Source organism: Oncorhynchus nerka, linkage group LG20 (genome assembly GCF_034236695.1).
Source record: "Oncorhynchus nerka isolate Pitt River linkage group LG20, Oner_Uvic_2.0, whole genome shotgun sequence".
Classification (NCBI taxonomy): domain Eukaryota; kingdom Metazoa; phylum Chordata; class Actinopteri; order Salmoniformes; family Salmonidae; genus Oncorhynchus; species Oncorhynchus nerka.
In genome coordinates, this window is record NC_088415.1 from 94,706,310 (window position 1) to 94,730,490 (window position 24,181).

At 45.6% G+C, this 24,181-nt stretch overlaps 1 protein-coding gene across 1 annotated transcript in view; it reads right to left on the bottom strand.

Moving 5' to 3' along the window:
- LOC115127675 (adenylate kinase isoenzyme 5-like) overlaps positions 1 to 3,964 on the bottom strand; it is a 201,024-nt gene extending 197,060 nt beyond the window's left edge. Inside the window, exons 1-2 of the mRNA XM_065006109.1 lie at positions 3,559 to 3,964; positions 297 to 483 (exon numbers count right to left, since the gene is read on the bottom strand). Coding sequence (XP_064862181.1) covers positions 297 to 483; positions 3,559 to 3,618 — 247 coding nt within the window. The 5' untranslated portion in view covers positions 3,619 to 3,964. The remainder of the gene's footprint in view (positions 1 to 296; positions 484 to 3,558) is intronic.
- Positions 3,965 to 24,181: the final 20,217 nt, after the last annotated feature.

Genomic DNA, 24,181 nt, shown 5'->3' on the forward strand with positions numbered 1-24,181 from the left:
ACACGACATCTTGTCTTTTAGAGTATTGCTCCTGATCTCAATGTTTTTCCAGGAGTAACCTCGACATTCACTCTGTCTTTCGTCCATTCCTCATGTCCTCTCTCTCCATGCCTCTTTTTCCTCAAAATGGTTTGGAGGAAAAGGCCAGAGTGGGAGACCTTGGATCTTCTCCTCCAATACGGTTTGGGAAGGAGAGAGGATGCAAGGAATCGAGGAAAGACTAATTGAAAAAAAGAGCCTCCTCAGCCCTCTCACTACTCACTCCTTGTGTGGCAGAACACACACACACAACTCACCGTTTCTGAAGAAGGACCTACGTGACTGTCCTCCGTTGAGGGGGGGAAGGGACTTCTTCTCCTGGCCGACGAATGTGTCCCACCGGACCCTGTCTGGTCCCCCGAGCTCCCTCACCTTCTTTAGACACACCTCCAGGTAGTCTATAGGGTCCTCTGGTTTATAGTACATCAACCCTGTCAACAGGCTCTGGAGAAGACAAATACAACATCAACAACAATAATAACAACAACCCAATGAGAGAGACAGATACATAACCCTAACCTTGACCCCAGACCCTGACCTCTAACCCTAACCTTGACCCCAGACCCTGACCTCTAACCCTAACCTTGACCCCAGACCCTGACCTCTAACCCTAACCCTAACCTTGACCCCAGACCCTGACCTCTAACCCTAACCTTGACCCCAGACCCTGACCTCTAACCCTAACCTTGACCCCAGACCCTGACCTCTAACCCTAACCTTGACCCCAGACCCTGACCTCTAACCCTAACCTTGACCCCAGACCCTGAACTCTAACCCTAACCCTAACCTTGACCCCAGACCCTGAACTCTAACCCTAACCAGTCTTAACCCTAACCCCAGACCCTGACCTCTAACCCTAATCAGTCTTAACCCAGACCCTGACCTCTAACCCTAACCTTGACCCCAGACCCTGAACTCTAACCCTAACCAGTCTTAACCCTAACCCCAGACCATGACCTTTAACCCTAACCAGTCTTAACCCAGACCCTGACCTCTAACCCTAACCCCAGACCCTGACCTCTAACCCTAATCAGTCTTAACCCAGACCCTGACCTCTAACCCTAACCAGTCTTAACCCTAACCCAGACCCTGAACTCTAACCCTAACCAGTCTTAACCCTAACCCAGACCCTGACCTCTAACCCTAACCAGTCTTAACCCTAACCCCAGACCATGAGCTCTAACCCTAACCAGTCTTAACCCAGACCCTGACCTCTAACCCTAACCCAGACCGTGACCTCTAACCCTAACCAGTCTTAACCCTAACCCAGACCTCTAACCCTAACCAGTCTTAACCCTAACCCAGACGCTGACCTCTAACCCTAACCAGTCTTAACCCTAACCCCAGACCCTGACCTCTAACCCTAACCAGTCTTAACCCTAACCCAGACCTCTAACCCTAACCAGTCTTAACCCTAACCCCAGACCCTGACCTCTAACCCTAACTAGTCTTAACCCTAACCATAACCAGTCATAACCCTAACCAGTCTTAACCCTAACCCTAACCAGTCTTAACCCTAACTAGTCTTAACCCTAACCAGTCTTAACCCTAACCCTAACTAGTCTTAACCCTAACTAGTCTTAACCCTAACTAGTCTTAACCCTAACCCTAACTAGTCTTAACCCTAACTTGTCTTAACCCGAACTAGTCTTAATCCTAACTAGTCTTAACCCTAACCCTAACTAGTCTTAACCCTAACCAGTTTTAACCCTAACCCAGACCCTGACCTCTAACCCTAACTAGTCTTAACCATAACCCTAACTAGTCTTAACCCTAACCAGTTTTAACCCTAACCCAGACCCTGACCTCTAACCCTAACCAGTCTTAACCCTAACCCAGACCCTGACCTCTAAACCTAACCAGTCTTAACCCTAACCCAGACCCTGACCTCTAACCCTAACCAGTCTTAACCCTAACACTAACCACAGACCACTAGAGGCTTAGAGAACATGAACCCTGTCAACAGGCTCTGGAGAAAACAACACAATGAGAGAGACCGATACATAACCCTAAACCTGAACCTTAACCCTGACCCCTTAAACCTGACCCTAACCTCTTCTAACCCTAACAGATACATGTTGATGTTATTACATTGTTTTAAGACTTGAAACGTAATCGTAGAGCATTGTACATTTCTGCACTGTTTTCACAGGTGTGTTAGATCCGCACAACACTCCGTCCCGATTGTAGGGAATTACACAAGTATCCCAGCCTGGGTTAACTTATTACAGTTGATGGTGACATCCATAGGAAAGACCCAGGACTTCTATCTATGTTGACTGTACTGTTCTCTAGTAGAAACACAAACGAAGGAATCCCTTTGTGTGAGACTTTTCTTTTCACCCATGTAGAGAGAAATACCACTTAAGTATGTTTGTGTTTACGTTTGTGAATGCTTGTGTGTCTGTCATTCTTAGAGAGAAATACCACTTAAGTATGTCTGTGTTTACGTTTGTGAATGCTTGTGTGTCTGTCATTCTTTAACTCTGCAGGTTCTAAAACAATGCTTTCCCCCCCCGAGACTAAAGACACGCTTTCAAACTAAGCATCCACCCTCTTCTTCTCCGTCCCAAACGGCGCCCTACATAAGTGTCAGAACTAGCCTATTGGCCCTGGTCAAAAGTAGTGCACTATGTAGGGAATAGGGTGCCCTTTGGGCAGCGACAGTCAACCCATTGATTTACAGTTGTATTTTCCAACCCAACACAATGGACTGGGGCCAAAGATTTACAGGATGGTTCATTGATTTATGGGTTACAAAATATATATATTTTTTATAATAATATTTTTGATCGGGAAAGTGACTCAAATGCTTGGTAGAACCTCCACTGTGTTAACTATACTACTAAAAAATTATGAATATACAATTAACTAAATTAACTTTTTTTTTTTTTTTTTAAGCATTGACCTATCTATTCAAAGGTTAAGAATGTGTCTGGTTAGTTAGGCAATATATATTAATTATTGAAATAGGACAAACTATGCAGAATGTCTTGAATATGTAAGAATATTTGTGGTGGGTCTCTATCTCTCTGCCTGAGAGTTGTAAACATTCATTTCACACCATGACTTGAATTGGTTACCCAACCTGATGTATGTATTTATTTAGTTACAGCATCATTCGGTTGTCTTCTTAATTAATAACATTATCTGGCTGAAAATAAACATGAATAAAACCTATATTGTCATTGGTTATATTGGATTAGATTCGACCATTTCAAACGTGATATGAAACCTTTCAAACGCTACACTCTGATTGATCCTGAACTGAAACAAAAAGATGAATTTGGATATATGCAGTATGCACTCATTTATATGGTACGGCTACTGTAGCTATCATTTAGGCTCCACATACTGTCTCGTTTACTAAAAACCACTTAGCCTAATGTGAACGACTAAACGAATCCTTTTTTTTTTCAAACACTAAAGGACAATACCCTAATTAATCTGTAATACTGCCATCGATAAAAGTATTGTTACTGAATCCCGCGAAGCCAAAGCCCATTCAGTTGATCTCACCTCAAACAGTTGAGGTATCTCCCGCCTGGTGAGATACTCCTTAGCGTCGTTGGTATTCATCTCGACGGGTGTAGATGGGAGAGAGATTCTGGACGATATCACTCCGTTCTCGAATGCTTTCAGTACAACAACAACAAAACACAACAAAAATGTACGTTTTCGCGTTGTCTGTATCGGTTTGCTGATACTAGTCTACCTGTGAATGGACCAACCGAACTCCCGAGGTTTGACAGAAGCTCAGAACATTTGAACCTTCACTTCATATATCTGGATTCCAGGAGGAGGAGGAGAAGGGAAGGTAATGCCACCTTCTTCAGAGAGAGCTGTGTGGCTATCTAGTCTTTTTCCTTCCTTATAGTATGCTACTCCTTCTTCTACTGCTATTGCGTCTGCACCCGCTGCTGCTCTGGTCTGATCTTCACAGAACGAGACTGACACAAATTGCTCCCTATCTACGCATTCAGTGCCTTAGCTTTGAGCGTCTGTGGGCGTCTCTCTGTGTGCGCCCGCCGCGCTGTGCCAAAATCAACAGCACACGGACAGAGTGAAGCCTACCTACAGATGTAGGATATTCATTTGAGCCAGTTTGCTACGAAGGAAAATAATACGGCAGTAACAGGACATGTGAATTATTATGTGGATTATAATTCGTGGACATTTCTAAGGGCTGATACATTTTTCGTTATGACAAATCAAGTCTGACATTTAAAAGTGGAAATGACAAACTTTGGAAGACTTTTTAAAACTCATATACACAACATGTTTGCATTTCCCGGTTGTGCAGGAACATTCTCAGCAACAAAAGAGAGTTCAAATTAAGATCCTACATCTGTAACTAGTGTGGAGTGGATTTGTTAAATCATTTTTGTACCCTGTCAAATAAGATCCAAACTCTCTGGGGTGCATCCCGAATGGTAGCCTTTTCCCTAATAGTGCACTACTTTGAATGGTAGCCTTTTCCCTCTTTAGTGCACTACTTTGAATGGCAGCCTTTTCCCTCTTTAGTGCACTACTGTGAATGGCAGCCTTTTCCCTCTTTAGTGCACTACTGTGAATGGCAGCCTTTTCCCTCTTTAGTGCACTACTGTGAATGGTAGCCTTTTCAGTTAAATCTCATAAATCTCCCCTGCTATGTTAAATATTCTAACCTTTTACATGAATTCTCCTAACCTTCTGCGTTAATTCTCCTAACCTTCTGCGTTAATTCTCCTAACCTTATGCGATAATTCTCCTAACCTTCTCATTCTCCTCTAACCTTCTGCGTTAATTCTCCTAACCGTCTGCGCTAATTCTCCTAACCTTCTGCATTAATTCTCCTAACCTTCTGCGTTAATTCTCCTAACCTTATGCGATAATTCTCCTAACCTTCTGCGTTAATTCTCCTAACCTTCTGCGTTAATTCTCCTAACCTTCTGCGTTAATTCTCCTAACCTTCTGCGTTAATTCTCCTAACCTTCTGCGTTAATTCTCCTAACCTTCGGCTTTCCATCAGTTCCGAGAAACCATCAATGTCTCCACACTGGTTTGAATCCCTGACGTGGAGGGAGTGGGTTCTTCTGGTCCTGGAGAGATCCACAGCCAGCCAGGCTGTGCAGGTGTTTGTTTTAGCCCAGCACTTACAACCTCTAATCATCAAGCCTTTGATACGTTTATCAGGCTTGTCAGAGGCAGGATTGATGAGCACTCTGTTAAAATCATACTCATTACACATCATTCACACGAGTGTGAATATTCCTTGTTTTACTATCCTTGTGGGGACTTTTTGGGGATTTGAGGCCCCCCCCACACACACACACACACACACACACACAAACACACACACACACACACGGTCCAACGTGTCAGCCATTATACCCCCACAGCCGGTCCACTCAGCTTTTGAAAAACAGGCTGCACACTGACTGACTGTGACTGACTAACTGAATGACTGCCTGACTGCCTAAATGGTTGACCGACTGACTCTGACTGACTGCCTGGCTGCCCTGATTGAATGACTGTCTGGTTTACTGGCTGGCTAGGCTAACTGTCTGGTTGGCCGACTGTTGCTGACTGTCAAAATGCAGAGCTTTTTGTGTTGAATTGCTGCTTGCTTCTTTAATTGACGTCTTCTGTCGTGTAACATTGCATAATGTAGCTGCCTGGGAAATGCTTGGTAGGAAGAAGATAACTGTGCATAACATTATAATTTAAAATGCCAGGAATATTGTAGAACATCACAGCTTAGTGGTGTGAGAGAGTTGTCAATGGTTACCACAACTACAAAGTCACAATTGGCTATATCGTGAAAATTAATTCAAAAACCTTTTTGGTTGTACGGTTAGGGTTAAATCAGATTAGAAGAAAATAAGTTGTAGAAATAGATGAGATCCGTAATAATTTGTATAATTAGAGAGAGAGAGAGAATGAGAGAGAGAGAGAATGAGAGAGAGAGAGAGCGGGAGAGAGAGAGAGAGCGGGAGAGATGCCTCCAAGTTCAAGAGCACGAGGAGGAGAGAGGAGATAAGAGGATGAGGGAGGAGACCTGGATTAGATGGTTGGCACACACACACACACACAACACACACACACACACACACACACACACACACACACACACACACACACACACACACACACACACACACACACACACCACACACAACACACACAACACACAGTGTCTATTTTAATCCCTCCCACAGTGTGTGACAAGGTTGATATAGACGAACAGAGCCGGCTGCTGTACTGTTAGTGGTGTTGTTGAATAATATCTAGAGAGACAGAGAGCGATGAGAAAATATACACAGAACACAAATTCCAATTGGCTATATTTAAAGGTTTTAACATCATCCTCAGCATCTTCCCCAAAATTTGGAACCAAAGACTGATCACCCCAATCCACAAAAGTGGAGGCAAATTTGACCCCAATAACTACAGTGGGATCTGCGTCAACAGCAACCTTGAGAAAAATCCTCTGCATTATCATGAACAGCAGACTTGTACATTTCCAAAGTGAAAACAATGTACTGAGCAAATGTCAAATTGGCTATTTACCAAATTAGCGTACGACAGACCACGTATTCACCCTACACACCCTAATTGACAAACAAACAAACCAAAGGCAAAGTCTTATCATGCTTTGTTGATTTCAATTGATGGAAAGCGGTGTTGAGAAAAAACATACAACATGATACAATCCATGTAAATCAAATCAAATCGTCTTTGTCACATACGCATGGTTAGCAGATGTTAATTTGAGTGTAGCGAAATGCTTGTGCTTCTAGTTCTGACCATGCAGTAATATCTAACAAGTAATCTAACAAATTTACAACAACTACCTTATACACACAAGTGTAAAGGAATGAATAGGAATATGTACATATAAATATATGGATGAGCGATGGCCGAACTGGCATAGGCAAGATGCAGTAGATGGTATAAAATACAGTATATACATATGAGATGAGTAGTGACTAGTGATTCCTTTTATTAAGTCAATTTATTAAAGTGGCCAGAGATTTGAGTCAGTATGTTGACAGAAGCCTCTCTATGTTAGTGATGGCTGTCAGTCTGATGGCCTTGAGATAGAAGCTGTTTTTCAGTCTCTCGGTCCCAGCTTTGATGCACCTGTACTGACCTCGCCTTCTGGATGATAGCGGGGTGAACAGGCAGTGGCTCGGGTGGTTGTTGTCCTTGATGATCTTTATGGCCTTCCTGTGACATCGGGTGGTGTAGGTGTCCTGGAGGGCAGGTAGTTTGCCCCCGGTGATGCATTGTGCAGACCTCACTACCCTCTGGAGAGCCTTACGGTTGTGGGCGGAGCAGTTGCCGTACTAGGCAGTGATACAGCCTGACAGGATGCTCTCGATTGTACATCTGTATCATTTTGTGAGGGTTTTAGGTGACAAGCCAAATATATTCAACCTCTGAGGTTGAAGAGGCTCTGTTGCACCTTCTTCACCATGCTGTCTGTGTGGGTGGACCATTTCAGGTTGTCCGTGATGTGATGTGTACGCCGAGGAACTTAAAACTTTCCACCTTCTCCACTACTGTCCCGTCAATGTGGAAAGGGGTGTTGCTCCCTCTGCTGTTTCCTGAAGTCCACAATCATCTCCTTTGTTTTGCTGATGTTGAGTGAGAGGTTGTTTTCCTGACACCACACTCCAAGTGCCCTCACCTCCTCCCTGTCTCGTCATTGTTGGTAATCAAGCCTACTACTGTAGTGTCGTCTGCAAACTTGATGATTGAGTTGTATGCCTGCATGGCCACGCAGTCATGGGTGAACAGGAAGTAAAGGAGGGGGCTGAGCACGCACCCATGTGGGGCCCCAGTGTTGAGGATCAGCGGGGTGGAGATGTTGTTACCTACCCTCACCACCTGGGGGCGGCCCGTCAGAAAGTCCAGGACCCAGATGCACAGGGCGGGGTTGAGACCCAGGGCCTTAAGCTTTATGATGAGCTTGGAGGGTACTATGGTGTTGAATGCTGAGCTGTAGACAATGAACAGCATTGTTACATAGGTTTTCCTCTTGTCCAGATGGGATAGGGCAGTGTCATGGCGATTGCATCGTCTGTGGACCTGTTGGGGTGATAGGTAAGGTGGACGTGATATGATCCTTAATTAGCCTCTCAAAGCACTTAATGATGACAGAAGTGAGTGCTACGGGGCGATAGTCATTTAGTTCAGTTATCTTTACCTTCAAAGATTTGTACACAAGATTTGTACACAAACAACAAGTGTGCGGTTAAAAAGTTTTAAAAAGTTCTACTTTGGTTTCATCTGACCATATGATATTCTCCCAATCTTCTTCTGGATCATCCAAATGCTCTCTAGCAAACTTCAGACGGGCCTGGACATGTACTGGCTTAAGCAGGGGGACACGTCTGGCACTGCAGGATTTGAGTCCCTGGCGGCGTAGTTTGTTACTGATGGTAGGCTTTGTTACTTTGGTCCCAGCTCTCTGCCGGTCATTCACTAGGTCCCCCCGTGTGGTTCTGGGATTTTTGCTCACCGTTCTTGTGATCATTTTGACCCCACGGGGTGAGATCTTGCGTGGAGCCCCAGATCGAGGGAGATTATCAGTGGTCTTGTATGTCTTCCATTTCCTAAAAATTGCTCCCACAGTTGATTTCTTCAAACCAAGCTGCTTACCTATTAAGCCCCACCCTTTTCAACATATATATCAACGAATTGGCGAGGGCACTAGAACAGTCTGCAGCACCCGGCCTCACCCTACTAGAATCCGAAGTCAAATGTTTACTGTTTGCTGATGATCTGGTGCTTCTGTCTCCAACCAAGGAGGGCCTACAGCAGCACCTAGATCTTCTGCACAGATTCTGTCAGATCTGGGCCCTGACAGACCTGGGCCCTCCTTTACTTCCAGGCCTTGACAGACCTGGGCCCTGACAGACCTGGGCCTTGACAGACCTGGGCCTTAACAGACCTGGGCCTTGACAGACCTGGGCCTTAACAGACCTGGGCCCTGACAGACCTGGGCCCTGACAGACCTGGGCCTTGACAGACCTGTGCCCTGACAGACCTGGGCCCTGACAGACCTGGGCCTTGACAGACCTGGGCCTTAACAGACCTGGGCCCTGACAGACCTGGGCCCTGACAGACCTGTGCCCTGACAGACCTGGGCCTTAACAGACCTGGGCCTTAACAGACCTGTGCCCTGACAGACCTGGGCCCTGACAGACCTGGGCCCTGACAGACCTGGGCCTTGACAGACCTGGGCCCTGACAGACCTGTGCCCTGACAGACCTGGGCCCTGACAGACCTGTGCCCTGACAGACCTGTGCCCTGACAGACCTGGGCCCTGACAGACCTGGGCCTTGACAGACCTGGGCCTTAACAGACCTGGGCCTTAACAGACCTGGGCCTTGACAGACCTGGGCCTTGACAGACCTGGGCCTTAACAGACCTGGGCCTTGACAGACCTGGGCCTTAACAGACCTGGGCCTTGACAGACCTGTGCCCTGACAGACCTGTGCCCTGACAGACCTGGGCCTTGACAGACCTGTGCCCTGACAGACCTGGGCCTTAACAGACCTGTGCCCTGACAGACCTGGGCCTTAACAGACCTGGGCCCTGACAGACCTGGGCCCTGACAGACCTGGGCCTTAACAGACCTGGGCCCTGACAGACCTGGGCCTTGACAGACCTGTGCCCTGACAGACCTGGGCCCTGACAGACCTGTGCCCTGACAGACCTGGGCCTTGACAGACCTGGGCCTTAACAGACCTGGGCCCTGACAGACCTGGGCCCTGGCAGACCTGGGCCTTAACAGACCTGGGCCCTGACAGACCTGGGCCCTGACAGACCTGGGCCTTGACAGACCTGGGCCCTGACAGACCTGGGCCCTGACAGACCTGGGCCCTGGCAGACCTGGGCCTTGACAGACCTGGGCCCTGACAGACCTGGGCCCTGACAGACCTGGGCCCTGACAGACCTGGGCCTTGACAGACCTGGGCCTTGACAGACCTGGGCCCTGACAGACCTGGGCCTTGACAGACCTGGGCCTTGACAGACCTGGGCCTTGACAGACCTGTGCCCTGACAGACCTGGGCCTTGACAGACCTGGGCCCTGACAGACCTGGGCCCTGACAGACCTGGGCCTTGACAGACCTGGGCCCTGACAGACCTGGGCCCTGACAGACCTGTGCCCTGACAGACCTGGGCCTTGACAGACCTGGGCCCTGACAGACCTGGGCCCTGACAGACCTGGGCCTTGACAGACCTGGGCCCTGACAGACCTGGGCCCTGACAGACCTGTGCCCTGACAGACCTGGGCCCTCCTTTACTTCCAGGCCTTGACAGACCTGGGCCCTGACAGACCTGGGCCCTGACAGACCTGGGCCTTGACAGACCTGTGCCCTGACAGACCTGTGCCCTGACAGACCTGTGCCCTGACAGACCTGGGCCTTAACAGACCTGGGCCTTGACAGACCTGTGCCCTGACAGACCTGTGCCCTGACAGACCTGGGCCCTGACAGACCTGGGCCCTGACAGACCTGGGCCCTGACAGACCTGGGCCCTGACAGTAAATCTCTGTAAGACTATAATGATGGTGTTCCAAAAAAGGTCCAGTTGTCAGGACAACAAATACAAATTCCACCTAGACACTGTTGCCCTAGAGCAGTGGTTCTAAAACTTTTTATAGTCCCATACCCCTTCAAACATTCAACCTCCACCTGCATACCCCCTCTAACACCAGGGTCAGCGTACTCCCTCTAGCGCCAGGGCACAAAATATAATAATCAATAATTCTGCTCTTTATTGAACCATCTTAATTAAATATAAAACTTATTTGTTCATTGAAAATTGAGAATAACTCACCACAGGTTAAAACCTCTGGGCTAGGGAGCGATATTTTCACGTCCGGATGAAAAGCGTGCCCAAAGTAAACTGCCTGCCACTCAGGCCCAGAAGCTTGGATGTGTATGTCATTAGTAGATCTGGATAGAACACACTCTGAAGTTTCTAAAACTGTTTGAATCATGTCTGTGAGTATAACAGAACTGATTTGGCAGGCGAAACCCCGAGCACAATCCATCCAGGGATTTTCTTGTTGTTGAGGTCCATTAGTTTTCTATGGCAAGCCCGTTTTAATAGAACTATGCTTGCCGTTCCTATGGCTTCCACTAGATGTCAACAGTCTTTAGAAATTGGTTGATGTTTTTCCTTTGAGAAATGAAGAAGTAGCCCTTTCCTTTCTGGGACTTGGGCCAAGTGGACTCTTTTGTTTGGGGCGCGTGACCTGAAGCTCGCTCCACATTGATTTTATCCGCTATTGAACACAATATATTCCGTCTTAAAATGTATCGCTTATTTACATTTTGAAATACCTATGGTTGGATTAGGAAAGTTGTTTGAAATGTTTGGACTAAGTTTACAGGAAACTTATTAGATCATTTGGAGTCATGTTGGGCAAGTTGGAACCAGTGTATTTTCTGAATCAAACATGCCAAATAAATTGACATTTTGGGGATATAACAAAGGACATTATCGAACAAAAGGACCATTTGTGATGTTTCTGGGACCTTTTGGAGTGCCAACATAAGAAGATCTTCAAAGGTAAGGCATGAATTATATCGTTATTTCTGAGTTTTTTTGTAGCGCCTGGCTGGTTGAAATATGATTTTCATGTGTTGGTGTGTCCTCAGATAATTGCATGGTTTGCTTTCGTCGTAAAGCCTTTTTGAAATCTGACACGGTGGTTGGATTAACACGAAGTTGAGCTTTATTTTGATGCATTATACATGTATGTTTTTTGAATCTTTATTATGAGTATTTCTATTTTTGAATTTGGCGCGCTGCAATTTCACTGGCTGTTGTCAAATCAATCAATCCCGTTAATTAACGGGATCCGAGTGGGAAGAGATCACTAACAGGTTAATGAGAAGGGTGTGCTTGAAAGGATGCACATAACTCTGACATGTTGGGTTGTATTGGAGAGAGTCTCAGTCTTAAATCTTTTTCCAAACACAGTCTGTGCCTGTATTTAGTTTACATGCTAGTGAGGGCCGAGAATCCACTCTCACATAGGTACGTGGTTGCAAAGGGCATCAGTGTCTTAAAAGCGTGATTTGCCAAGGCAGGATACTCTGAGCGCAGCCCAATCCAGAAATCTGGCAGTGGCTTCTGATTAAATTAAATTTTCACAGAACCGCAATTTCGATGAGGCTCTCTTGTTCAGATATCGGTAAGTGGACTGGAGGCAGGGCATGAAAGGGATAACGAATCCAGTTGTTTGTGTCATCCGTTCGGGAAAGTACCTGCGTAATTGTGCACCCAACTCACTCAGGTGCTTCGCTATATCACATTTGACATTGTCCGTCAGCTTGAGTTCATTTGCTCACAAAAAAAATCATACAATGATGGAAAGACCTGTGTGTTGTCCTTGTTAATGCAGACAGAGAAGAGCTCCAACCTGTGTGTTGTCCTTGTTAATGCAGACAGAGAAGAGCTCCAACCTGTGTGTTGTCCTTGTTAATGCAGACAGAGAAGAGCTCCAACCTGTGTGTTGTCCGTGTTAATGCAGACAGAGAAGAGCTCCAACTTCTTAATCATAGTCTCAACCTTGTCCCGCACATTGAATATAGTGGATGGAGAGTCCCTGTAATCCTATATTTAGTACTTAGTGCCACCACCTCTGGCAAGGATAACAGCATGGAGTCTTTTCCTGTGATGTTTGACCAGGTTAAGGAACACATTTGGAGGAATTTTGGACCATTCCTCTATGCAGATCCTTTCAAGATCCTTCACATTCTTGGGTTTGCGCTTATCAATTGCCCTCTTCCACTCAGCCCACAGGTTTTCCATTGGATTGAGGTCCGGCTACTGAGATGGCAGAACATTGATTTTGTTGTCACAGAACCATTTCTGTGTGGATCTTGAGGTATGTTTCGGGTCATTGTCTTGTTGGAAAGTCCACCTGCGGCCAAGTCCCAGCCTTCTGGCAGAGGCAACCAGATTGTCAGCCAAAATTGCCTGATACTTGGTGGAATTCATTATGCCATCAATCTTAACCAGTGCCTCTGGACCTCTGGAATTAAAACAGCCCCAAAACATCACTGACCCACCACCATGTTTCACCGTGGGTGAGGTGCCTCTCCTTGTATGCATCTCTGTTTCGATGCCAAACATGCCAATGCTGTATCTGACCAGAGCACCTTCTTCCAGTCATAATTTAAATGACGTTTGGCTCCAAGCGCTTGCGTCTTTGTCTTGGAGTCAGAAAGAGCCTTCTTCTGGCAACCCTTCCAAAGAGCCTGTGGTTGTGGAGGTGGCGTCTGTTGGAGCTTTTTGATACCTGGTGACCCCAAGACGCCACCAAGGCCTGCAATTCTTTCACAGTGACTTCTGGTGGATTTTGTTGCTTCTCTCACCATCCTCCTCCCATTCCTGGGGTGGCAAAATGCATGTGCGTCCTCTACCCGTGAGGTTTTCAACTGTTCTATATCTTTTGAATTTTCTAATAATTGTCCTGACAGTGCTCAGGGGTATATTCAACCGTTTGTGGATCTTCTTGTAGCCATTACCCGATTTATGAAGGTCTACGACCATCTGTCTCTTTTGAACTGCCAGTTCTGTTGTTTTCTTCACGGTGTTGGACGACAAAGGGATACTGCATGTGTGTTACCTCATTTTTATACCCTAGTGAAACAGGAAGTGATGGCTCAATATAGTTCCTTAAGACTTAGATAAACTTAAATAAGTGTCATTTAATTTGTGGTTTAATTTCGTTATTTACAATAATCTTTAATTGTGAAACCTTGATTTGGAGGACGTTGATAAATAAATTATTTTGGTTCCATTGAAACATTAATAAAGTACAGTATTTCTCACATGTTGGTATTTTGAGTTTCTCTCTCTATAATTATATTGTTTATATTTGTTTAAGGGGTGCCAGTAATTTTGGAGCCCACTGTATATATGAGAGAGACCGAAAGAGAGAAAAAGAGAGAGTCAGAAAAGAGAGAGAGTCAGAAAGAGAGAGACACAGAGAGAGAAAGAAATAGAGTGGGTGAGGAGGATGATTTTCATATAATTTGGAACAGCGGATGACAGCGGATGCAGGATTACCAGGTTCTGTAGGAGGAAAGGTCAATGTCAAATGTGTCATCAAAACAAAACAGAATGTAGCCAAAAAGGACAAATGATCCTCAAAATACCGCAATGACCTCAGTAGGTTGCTACAATACCAAAGATAGAAGGACCAACAAAATCAATGGGAGTTATGAGCAACATTTCAGCCATAAGTTAGATACATTTAGCCATACATTCTTTAGCCATACATCAGAGACAACGATAGACAGCTGCCTCTGATTGAGAACCATACCCGACCAAACACAAAGAAATAGAAAACATAGAACTAAAGAAACTAGAATGCCCACCCTAGTCACACCCTGGCCTAACCAAAATAGAGAATAAAACCCTCTCTATGGCCAGGGCGTGACACCAACAGGAGGCTATATACAGGGGGTACCGGTATAGAGTCAACGTGGAGGCTATATACAGGGTATTACGGTACAGAGTCAATGTGGAGGCTATATACAGGGTATTACGGTACAGAGTCAATGTGGAGGTTATATACAGGGTATTACGGTATAGAGTCAATATGGAGGCTATATACAGGGTATTACGGTACAGAGTCAATGTGGAGGTTATATACAGGGTATTATGGTATAGAGTCAATGTGGAGGCTATATACAGGGTATTACGGTATAGAGTCAATGTGGAGGTTATATACAGGGTATTACGGTACAGAGTCAATGTGGAGGCTATATACAGGGTATTACGGTATAGAGTCAATGTGGAGGCTATATACAGGGTATTACGGTACAGAGTCAATGTGGAGGCTATATACAGGGTATTACGGTACAGAGTCAATGTGGAGGCTATATACAGGGTATTACGGTACAGAGTCAATGTGGAGGCTATATACAGGGTATTACGGTACAGAGTCAATGTGGAGGCTATATACAGGGTATTACGGTACAGAGTCAATGTGGAGGCTATATACAGGGTATTACGGTATAGAGTCAATGTGGAGGCTATATACAGGGTATTACGGTATAGAGTCAATGTGGAGGCTATATACAGGGGGTACCGGTATAGAGTCAATGTGGAGGCTATATACAGGGTATTACGGTACAGAGTCAAAGTGGAGGCTATATACAGGGTATTACGGTACAGAGTCAATGTGGAGGTTATATACAGGGTACCGGTACAGAGTCAATGTGGAGGCTATATACAGGGGGTGTTACGGTACAGAGTCAATGTGGAGGCTATATACAGGGGTACGGTACAGAGTCAATGTGGAGGCTATATACAGGGAGTACCGGTACAGAGTCAATGTGGAGGCTATATACAGGGTGTTACGGTACAGAGTCAATGTGGAGGCTATATACAGGGGTGTTACGGTACAGAGTCAATGTGGAGGCTATATACAGGGGGTACCGGTACAGAGTCAATGTGGAGGCTATATACAGGGGGTACCGGTACAGAGTCAATGTGGTGGCTATATACAGGGGGTACCGGTACAGAGTCAATGTGGAGGCTATATACAGGGGGTACCGGTACAGAGTCAATGTGGAGGCTATATACAGGGAGTACCGGTACAGAGTCAATGTGGAGGCTATATACAGGGTGTTACGGTACAGAGTCAATGTGGAGGCTATATACAGGGGGTACCGGTACAGAGTCAATGTGGAGGCTATATAGAGGGTATTACGGTATAGAGTCAATGTGGAGACTATATACAGGGGGTACCGGTACAGAGTCAATGTGGAGGCTATATACAGGGTATTACGGTATAGAGTCAATGTGGAGGTTTATACTGGGTATTACGGTACAGAGTCAATGTGGAGGCTATATACAGGGGGTACCGGTACAGAGTCAATGTGGAGGCTATATACAGAGTCACATGTGGGGCTATATACCGGTACAGAGTCAATGTGGAGGCTATATACAGGGGTACCGGTACAGAGTCAATGTGGAGGCTATATACAGGGTATTACGGTACAGAGTCAATGTGGAGGCTATATACAGGGGGTACCAGTATAGAGTCAATGTGGAGGCTATATATAGGATATTACGGTACAGAGTCAATGTGGAGGCTATATACAGGGGGGTACTGGTACAGAGTCAATGTGGAGGCTATATACAGGGTATTACGGTACAGAGTCAATGTGGAGGCTATATACAGGGGGTACCGGTACAGAGTCAATGTGGAGGCTATATACAGGGTATTACGGTACAGAGTCAATGTGGTGGCTATATACAGGGGGTACCGGTACAGAGTCAATGTGGTGGCTATATACAGGGGGTACCGGTACAGAGTCAATGTGGAGGCTATATACAGGGGGTACCGGTACAGAGTCAATGTGGAGGCTATATACAGGGTATTACACTACAGAGTCAATATGGAGGCTATATACAGGGAATTACGGTACAGAGTCTTTGTGGAGGCTATATACAGGGGGTACCAGTATGGAGTCAATGTGGAGGCTATATACAGGGGGTACCGGTACAGAGTCAATGTGGAGGCTATATACAGGGTATTACGCTACAGAGTCAATATGGAGGCTATATACAGGGTATTACGGTACAGAGTCTTTGTGGAGGCTATATACAGGGGGTACCAGTATAGAGTCAATGTGGAGGCTATATATAGGGTATTACGGTACAGAGTCAATGTGGAGGCTATATACAGGGGGGTACTGGTACAGAGTCAATGTGGAGGCTATATACAGGGTATTACGGTACAGAGTCAATGTGGAGGCTATATGCAGGGGGTACTGGTATAGAGTCAATGTGGAGGCTATATACAGGGTATTACGGTATAGAGTCAATGTTAACCCTCGCAAGGCTGCAGGCCCAGACGGCATCCCCAGCCGCGCCCTCAGAGCATGCACAGACCAGCTGGCCGGTGTGTTTACGGACATATTCAATCAATCCCTATACCAGTCTGCTGTTCTCACATGCTTCAAGAGGGCCACCATTGTTCCTGTTCCCAAGAAAGCTAAGGTAACTGAGCTAAACGACTACCAACAACGACGAGATGGCCTACAGGGAGGAGGTGAGGGCCCTCGGAGTGTGGTGTCAGGAAAATAACCTCACACTCAACGTCAACAAAACTAAGGAGATGATTGTGGACTTCAGGAAACAGCAGAGGGAACACCCCCTATCCACATCGATGGAACAGTAGTGGAGAGGGTAGCAAGTTTTAAGTTCCTCGGCATACACATCACAGACAAACTGAATTGGTCCACTCACACAGACAGCGTCGTGAAGAAGGCGCAGCAGCGCCTCTTCAACCTCAGGAGGCTGAAGAAATTCGGCTTGTCACCAAAAGCACTCACAAACTTCTACAGATGCACAATCGAGAGCATCCTGGCGGGCTGTATCACCGCCTGGTACGGCAACTGCTCCGCCCTCAACCATAAGGCTCTCCAGAGGGTAGTGAGGTCTGCACAACGCATCACCGGGGGCAAACTACCTGCCCTCCAGGACACCTACACCACCCGATGTTACAGGAAGGCCATAAAGATCATCAAGGACATCAACCACCCGAGCCACTGCCTGTTCACCCCGCTATCATCCAGAAGGCGAGGTCAGTACAGGTGCATCAAAGCTGGGACCGAGAGACTGAAAAACAGCTTCTATCTCAAGGCCATCAGACTGTTAAACAGCCACCACTAACATTGAGTGGCTGCTGCCAACACACTGACATTGACACTGACCCAACTCCAGCCACTTTAATAATGGGAATTGATGGGAAATGATGTAAATATATCACTAGCCACTTTAAACAATGCTACCTTATATAATGTTACTTACCCTATATTATTTATCTCATATGCATACGTATATACTGTACTCTATATCATCTACTGCATCCTTATGTAATACATGTATCACTAGCCACTTTAACTATGCCACTTTGTCTACATACTCATCTCATATGTATATACTGTACTCGATACCATCTACTGTATGCTGCCCTGTACCATCACTCATTCATATATCCTTATGTACATATTCTTTATCCCCTTACACTGTGTATAAGACAGTAGTTTTGGAATTGTTAGTTAGATTACTTGTTGGTTATTACTGCATTGTCGGAACTAGAAGCACAAGAATTTCGCTACACTGACATTAACATCTGCTAACCATGTGTATGTGACAAATAAAATTTGATTTGATTTGATGTGGAGGCTATATACAGGGGGTACCGGTATAGAGTCAATGTGGAGGCTATATACAGGGTATTACGGTACAGGGTCAATGTGGAGGCTATATACAGGGGGTACCAGTATAGAGTCAATGTGGAGGCTATATACAGGGTATTACGGTACAGAGTCAATGTGGAGGCTATATACAGGGTGTTACGGTACAGAGTCAATGTGGAGGCTATATACAGGGTATTACGGTACAGGGTCAATGTGGAGGCTATATACAGGGTATTACGGTACAGAGTCAATGTGGAGGCTATATACAGGGTATTGCGGTACAGAGTCAATGTGGAGGCTATATACAGGGTATTACGGTACAGGGTCAATGTGGAGACTATATACAGGGTATTACGGTACAGAGTCAATGTGGAGGCTATATACAGGGTATTGCGGTACAGAGTCAATGTGGAGGCTATATACAGGGGGTACCGGTACAGAGTCAATGTGGAGGCTATATACAGGGGGTACCGGTACAGAGTCAATGTGGAGGCTATATACAGGGTATTACGGTACAGAGTCAATGTGGAGGCTATATACAGGGTATTACGCTACAGAGTCAATGTGGAGGCTATATACAGGGTATTACGGTATAGAGTCAATGTGGAGGTTTATACTGGGTATTACGGTACAGAGTCAATGTGGAGGCTATATACAGGGTATTACGCTACAGAGTCAATGTGGAGGCTATATACAGGGTATTACGGTATAGAGTCAATGTGGAGGTTTATACTGGGTATTACGGTACAGAGTCAATGTGGAGGCTATATACAGGGGGTACCGGTACAGAGTCAATGTGGAGGCTATATACAGGGGGTACCGGTACAGAGTCAATGTGGAGGCTATATACAGGGGGTACCGGTACAGAGTCAATGTGGAGGCTATATACAGGGTATTACGGTACAGAGTCAATGTGGAGGCTATATACAGGGGGTACCAGTATAGAGTCAATGTGGAGGCTATATATAGGGTATTACGGTACAGAGTCAATGTGGAGGCTATATACAGGGGGGTACTGGTACAGAGTCAATGTGGAGGCTATATACAGGGTATTACGGTACAGAGTCAATGTGGAGGCTATATACAGGGGGTACCGGTACAGAGTCAATGTGGAGGCTATATACAGGGTATTACGGTACAGAGTCAATGTGGTGGCTATATACAGGGGGTACCGGTACAGAGTCAATGTGGTGGCTATATACAGGGGGTACCGGTACAGAGTCAATGTGGAGGCTATATACAGGGGGTACCGGTACAGAGTCAATGTGGAGGCTATATACAGGGTATTACGCTACAGAGTCAATATGGAGGCTATATACAGGGTATTACGGTACAGAGTCTTTGTGGAGGCTATATACAGGGGGTACCAGTATAGAGTCAATGTGGAGGCTATATATAGGGTATTACGGTACAGAGTCAATGTGGAGGCTATATACAGGGGGGTACTGGTACAGAGTCAATGTGGAGGCTATATACAGGGTATTACGGTACAGAGTCAATGTGGAGGCTATATGCAGGGGGTACTGGTATAGAGTCAATGTGGAGGCTATATACAGGGTATTACGGTATAGAGTCAATGTTAACCCTCGCAAGGCTGCAGGCCCAGACGGCATCCCCAGCCGCGCCCTCAGAGCATGCACAGACCAGCTGGCCGGTGTGTTTACGGACATATTCAATCAATCCCTATACCAGTCTGCTGTTCTCACATGCTTCAAGAGGGCCACCATTGTTCCTGTTCCCAAGAAAGCTAAGGTAACTGAGCTAAACGACTACCAACAACGACGAGATGGCCTACAGGGAGGAGGTGAGGGCCCTCGGAGTGTGGTGTCAGGAAAATAACCTCACACTCAACGTCAACAAAACTAAGGAGATGATTGTGGACTTCAGGAAACAGCAGAGGGAACACCCCCTATCCACATCGATGGAACAGTAGTGGAGAGGGTAGCAAGTTTTAAGTTCCTCGGCATACACATCACAGACAAACTGAATTGGTCCACTCACACAGACAGCGTCGTGAAGAAGGCGCAGCAGCGCCTCTTCAACCTCAGGAGGCTGAAGAAATTCGGCTTGTCACCAAAAGCACTCACAAACTTCTACAGATGCACAATCGAGAGCATCCTGGCGGGCTGTATCACCGCCTGGTACGGCAACTGCTCCGCCCTCAACCATAAGGCTCTCCAGAGGGTAGTGAGGTCTGCACAACGCATCACCGGGGGCAAACTACCTGCCCTCCAGGACACCTACACCACCCGATGTTACAGGAAGGCCATAAAGATCATCAAGGACATCAACCACCCGAGCCACTGCCTGTTCACCCCGCTATCATCCAGAAGGCGAGGTCAGTACAGGTGCATCAAAGCTGGGACCGAGAGACTGAAAAACAGCTTCTATCTCAAGGCCATCAGACTGTTAAACAGCCACCACTAACATTGAGTGGCTGCTGCCAACACACTGACACTGACTCAACTCCAGCCACTTTAATAATGGGAATTGATGGGAAATGATGTAAATATATCACTAGCCACTTTAAACAATGCTACCTTATATAATGTTACTTACCCTATATTATTTATCTCATATGCATACGTATATACTGTACTCTATATCATCTACTGCATCCTTATGTAATACATGTATCACTAGCCACTTTAACTATGCCACTTTGTCTACATACTCATCTCATATGTATATACTGTACTCGATACCATCTACTGTATGCTGCCCTGTACCATCACTCATTCATATATCCTTATGTACATATTCTTTATCCCCTTACACTGTGTATAAGACAGTAGTTTTGGAATTGTTAGTTAGATTACTTGTTGGTTATTACTGCATTGTCGGAACTAGAAGCACAAGCATTTCGCTACACTCACATTAACATCTGCTAACCATGTGTATGTGACAAATAAAATTTGATTTGATTTGATGTGGAGGCTATATACAGGGGGTACCGGTATAGAGTCAATGTGGAGGCTATATACAGGGTATTACGGTACAGGGTCAATGTGGAGGCTATATACAGGGGGTACCAGTATAGAGTCAATGTGGAGGCTATATACAGGGTATTACGGTACAGAGTCAATGTGGAGGCTATATACAGGGTGTTACGGTACAGAGTCAATGTGGAGGCTATATACAGGGTATTACGGTACAGGGTCAATGTGGAGGCTATATACAGGGTATTACGGTACAGAGTCAATGTGGAGGCTATATACAGGGTATTACGGTACAGGGTCAATGTGGAGGCTATATACAGGGTATTACGGTACAGAGTCAATGTGGAGGCTATATACAGGGTATTGCGGTACAGAGTCAATGTGGAGGCTATATACAGGGTATTACGGTACAGGGTCAATGTGGAGACTATATACAGGGTATTACGGTACAGAGTCAATGTGGAGGCTATATACAGGGTATTGCGGTACAGAGTCAATGTGGAGGCTATATACAGGGGGGTACAGAGTCAATGTGGAGGTACAGAGTCAATGTGGAGGCTATATACAGGGGGTACCGGTACAGAGTCAATGTGGAGGCTATATATATACAGAGTCAATGTGGGGTATATACGGTACGGTACAGAGTCAATGTGGAGGCTATATACAGGGGGTACGCGGTACAGAGTCAATGTGGAGGCTATATACAGGGGGGTACGGTACAGAGTCAATGTGGAGGCTATATACAGGGGGTACCGGTACAGAGTCAATGTGGAGGCTATATACAGGGGGTACGGTACAGAGTCAATGTGGAGGCTATATACAGGGGGTACCGGTACAGAGTCAATGTGGAGGCTATATACAGGGGGTACCGGTACAGAGTCAATGTGGAGGCTATATACAGGGGGTACAGAGTCAATGTGGAGGCTATATACAGGGGGTACTACAGAGTCAATGTGGAGGCTATATACAGGGGGTGAGTCAATGTGGAGGCTATATACAGGGGGTACAGAGTCAATGTGGAGGCTATATACAGGGGGGGTATGAGTCAATGTGGTACAGAGTCAATGTGGAGGCTATAGAGTCACATGGGAGGCTATATACAGGGGGGTACAGAGTCAATGTGGAGGCTATATACAGGGGGTACCGGTACAGACCGGTACAGAGTCAATGTGGAGGCTATATACAGGGTATTACGGTACAGAGTCAATGTGGAGGCTATATACAGGGGGTACCGGTACAGAGTCAAGAGTCAGGGGGTATGTGAGTCAATGTGGAGGCTATATACAGGGGGGCGGTACAGAGTCAATGTATACAGGGGGTATTACGGTACAGAGTCAATGTGGAGGCTATATACAGGGGGTACCGGTACAGAGTCAATGTGGAGGCTATATACAGGGGGGGTACAGAGTCAATGTGGAGGCTATATACAGGGGGGTACTGAGTCAATGTGGAGGCTATATACAGGGGGGTACTGAGTCAATGTGGAGGCTATATACAGGGGGGTACAGAGTCAATGTGGAGGCTATATACAGGGGGTACAGAGTCAGTGTGGAGGCTATATACAGGGTGGTACTGGTACAGAGTCAATGTCCGGGGGCACCGGTTAGTAATGAGACTATATACAGGGGGTACCGGTACAGAGTCAATGTGCGGGGGTACAGGTTAGTCGAGGTAATATGTACATGTAGGTAGAGTTAAAGTGACTTTGCATAGATAATAACAACAGAGAGTAGCAACAGTGTAAAAGAGGGGTCTGGGTAGCCCTTTGACTAGATGTTCAGGAGTCTTATGGCTTGGGGTTAGAGTCTGTTGAGAAGCCTTTTGGACCTAGACTTGGCGCTCTGGTACCGATTGCCGTGTGGTAGCAGAGAGAACAGTCTATGACTAGGGTGGCTGGAGTCTTTGACAATTTTTAGGGCCTTCCTCTAACTTTTCTTTAAAATTTCATACTGTGCCTTCTCGGAAAGTATTCAGACCCCTTGACCTTTCCCACATTTTGTTATGTTAGAGCCTTATTCCTAAATGGATTAAATAAATAAAAATTTCTCAGCAAAAAGTCCTCAGCAATAGACACACAACAACATAATGACAAAGCGAACCAGGTTTTTAGAATTTTTTGCAAATGTATTAAAATTTTAAAAAAGGCAACAAAAAACAAACAAACAGTTGAATCCATTTTAGAATAAGGCTGTAATGTAACAACATCTTGAAAAAGGGTTCCGAATGCCTTCCGAATGACACTTAGATTCTTGAATCCATTTTAGAATAAGGCTGTAATGTAACAACATCTTGAAAAAGGGTTCCGAATGCCTTCCGAATGACACTTAGATTCTTGAATCCATTTTAGAATAAGGCTGTAATGTAACAACATCTTGAAAAAGGGTTCCGAATGCCTTCCGAATGACACTTAGATTCTTGAATCCATTTTAGAATAAGGCTGTAATGTAACAACATCTTGAAAAAGGGTTCCGAATGCCTTCCGAATGACACTTAGATTCTTGAATCCATTTTAGAATAAGGCTGTAATGTAACAACATCTTGAAAAAGGGTTCCGAATGCCTTCCGAATGACACTTAGATTCTTGAATCCATTTTAGAATAAGGCTGTAATGTAACAACATCTTGAAAAAGGGTTCCGAATGCCTTCCGAATGACACTTAGATTCTTGAATCCATTTTAGAATAAGGCTGTAATGTAACAACATCTTGAAAAAGGGTTCCGAATGCCTTCCGAATGACACTTAGATTCTTGAATCCATTTTAGAATAAGGCTGTAATGTAACAACATCTTGAAAAAGGGTTCCGAATGCATATCTCATGACACTTAGATTCTTTGGGTGAAGGAAAATCTATTGTTTTATTCCGCTGAGTTTTTGTATGTTGGACTTTTTTGGGGGGTATTTTTATACACCCGACCGTAACAGGAAGTATTGCTTCATCTGAGGGCCAGCAGGACATTAGCTCTTCCT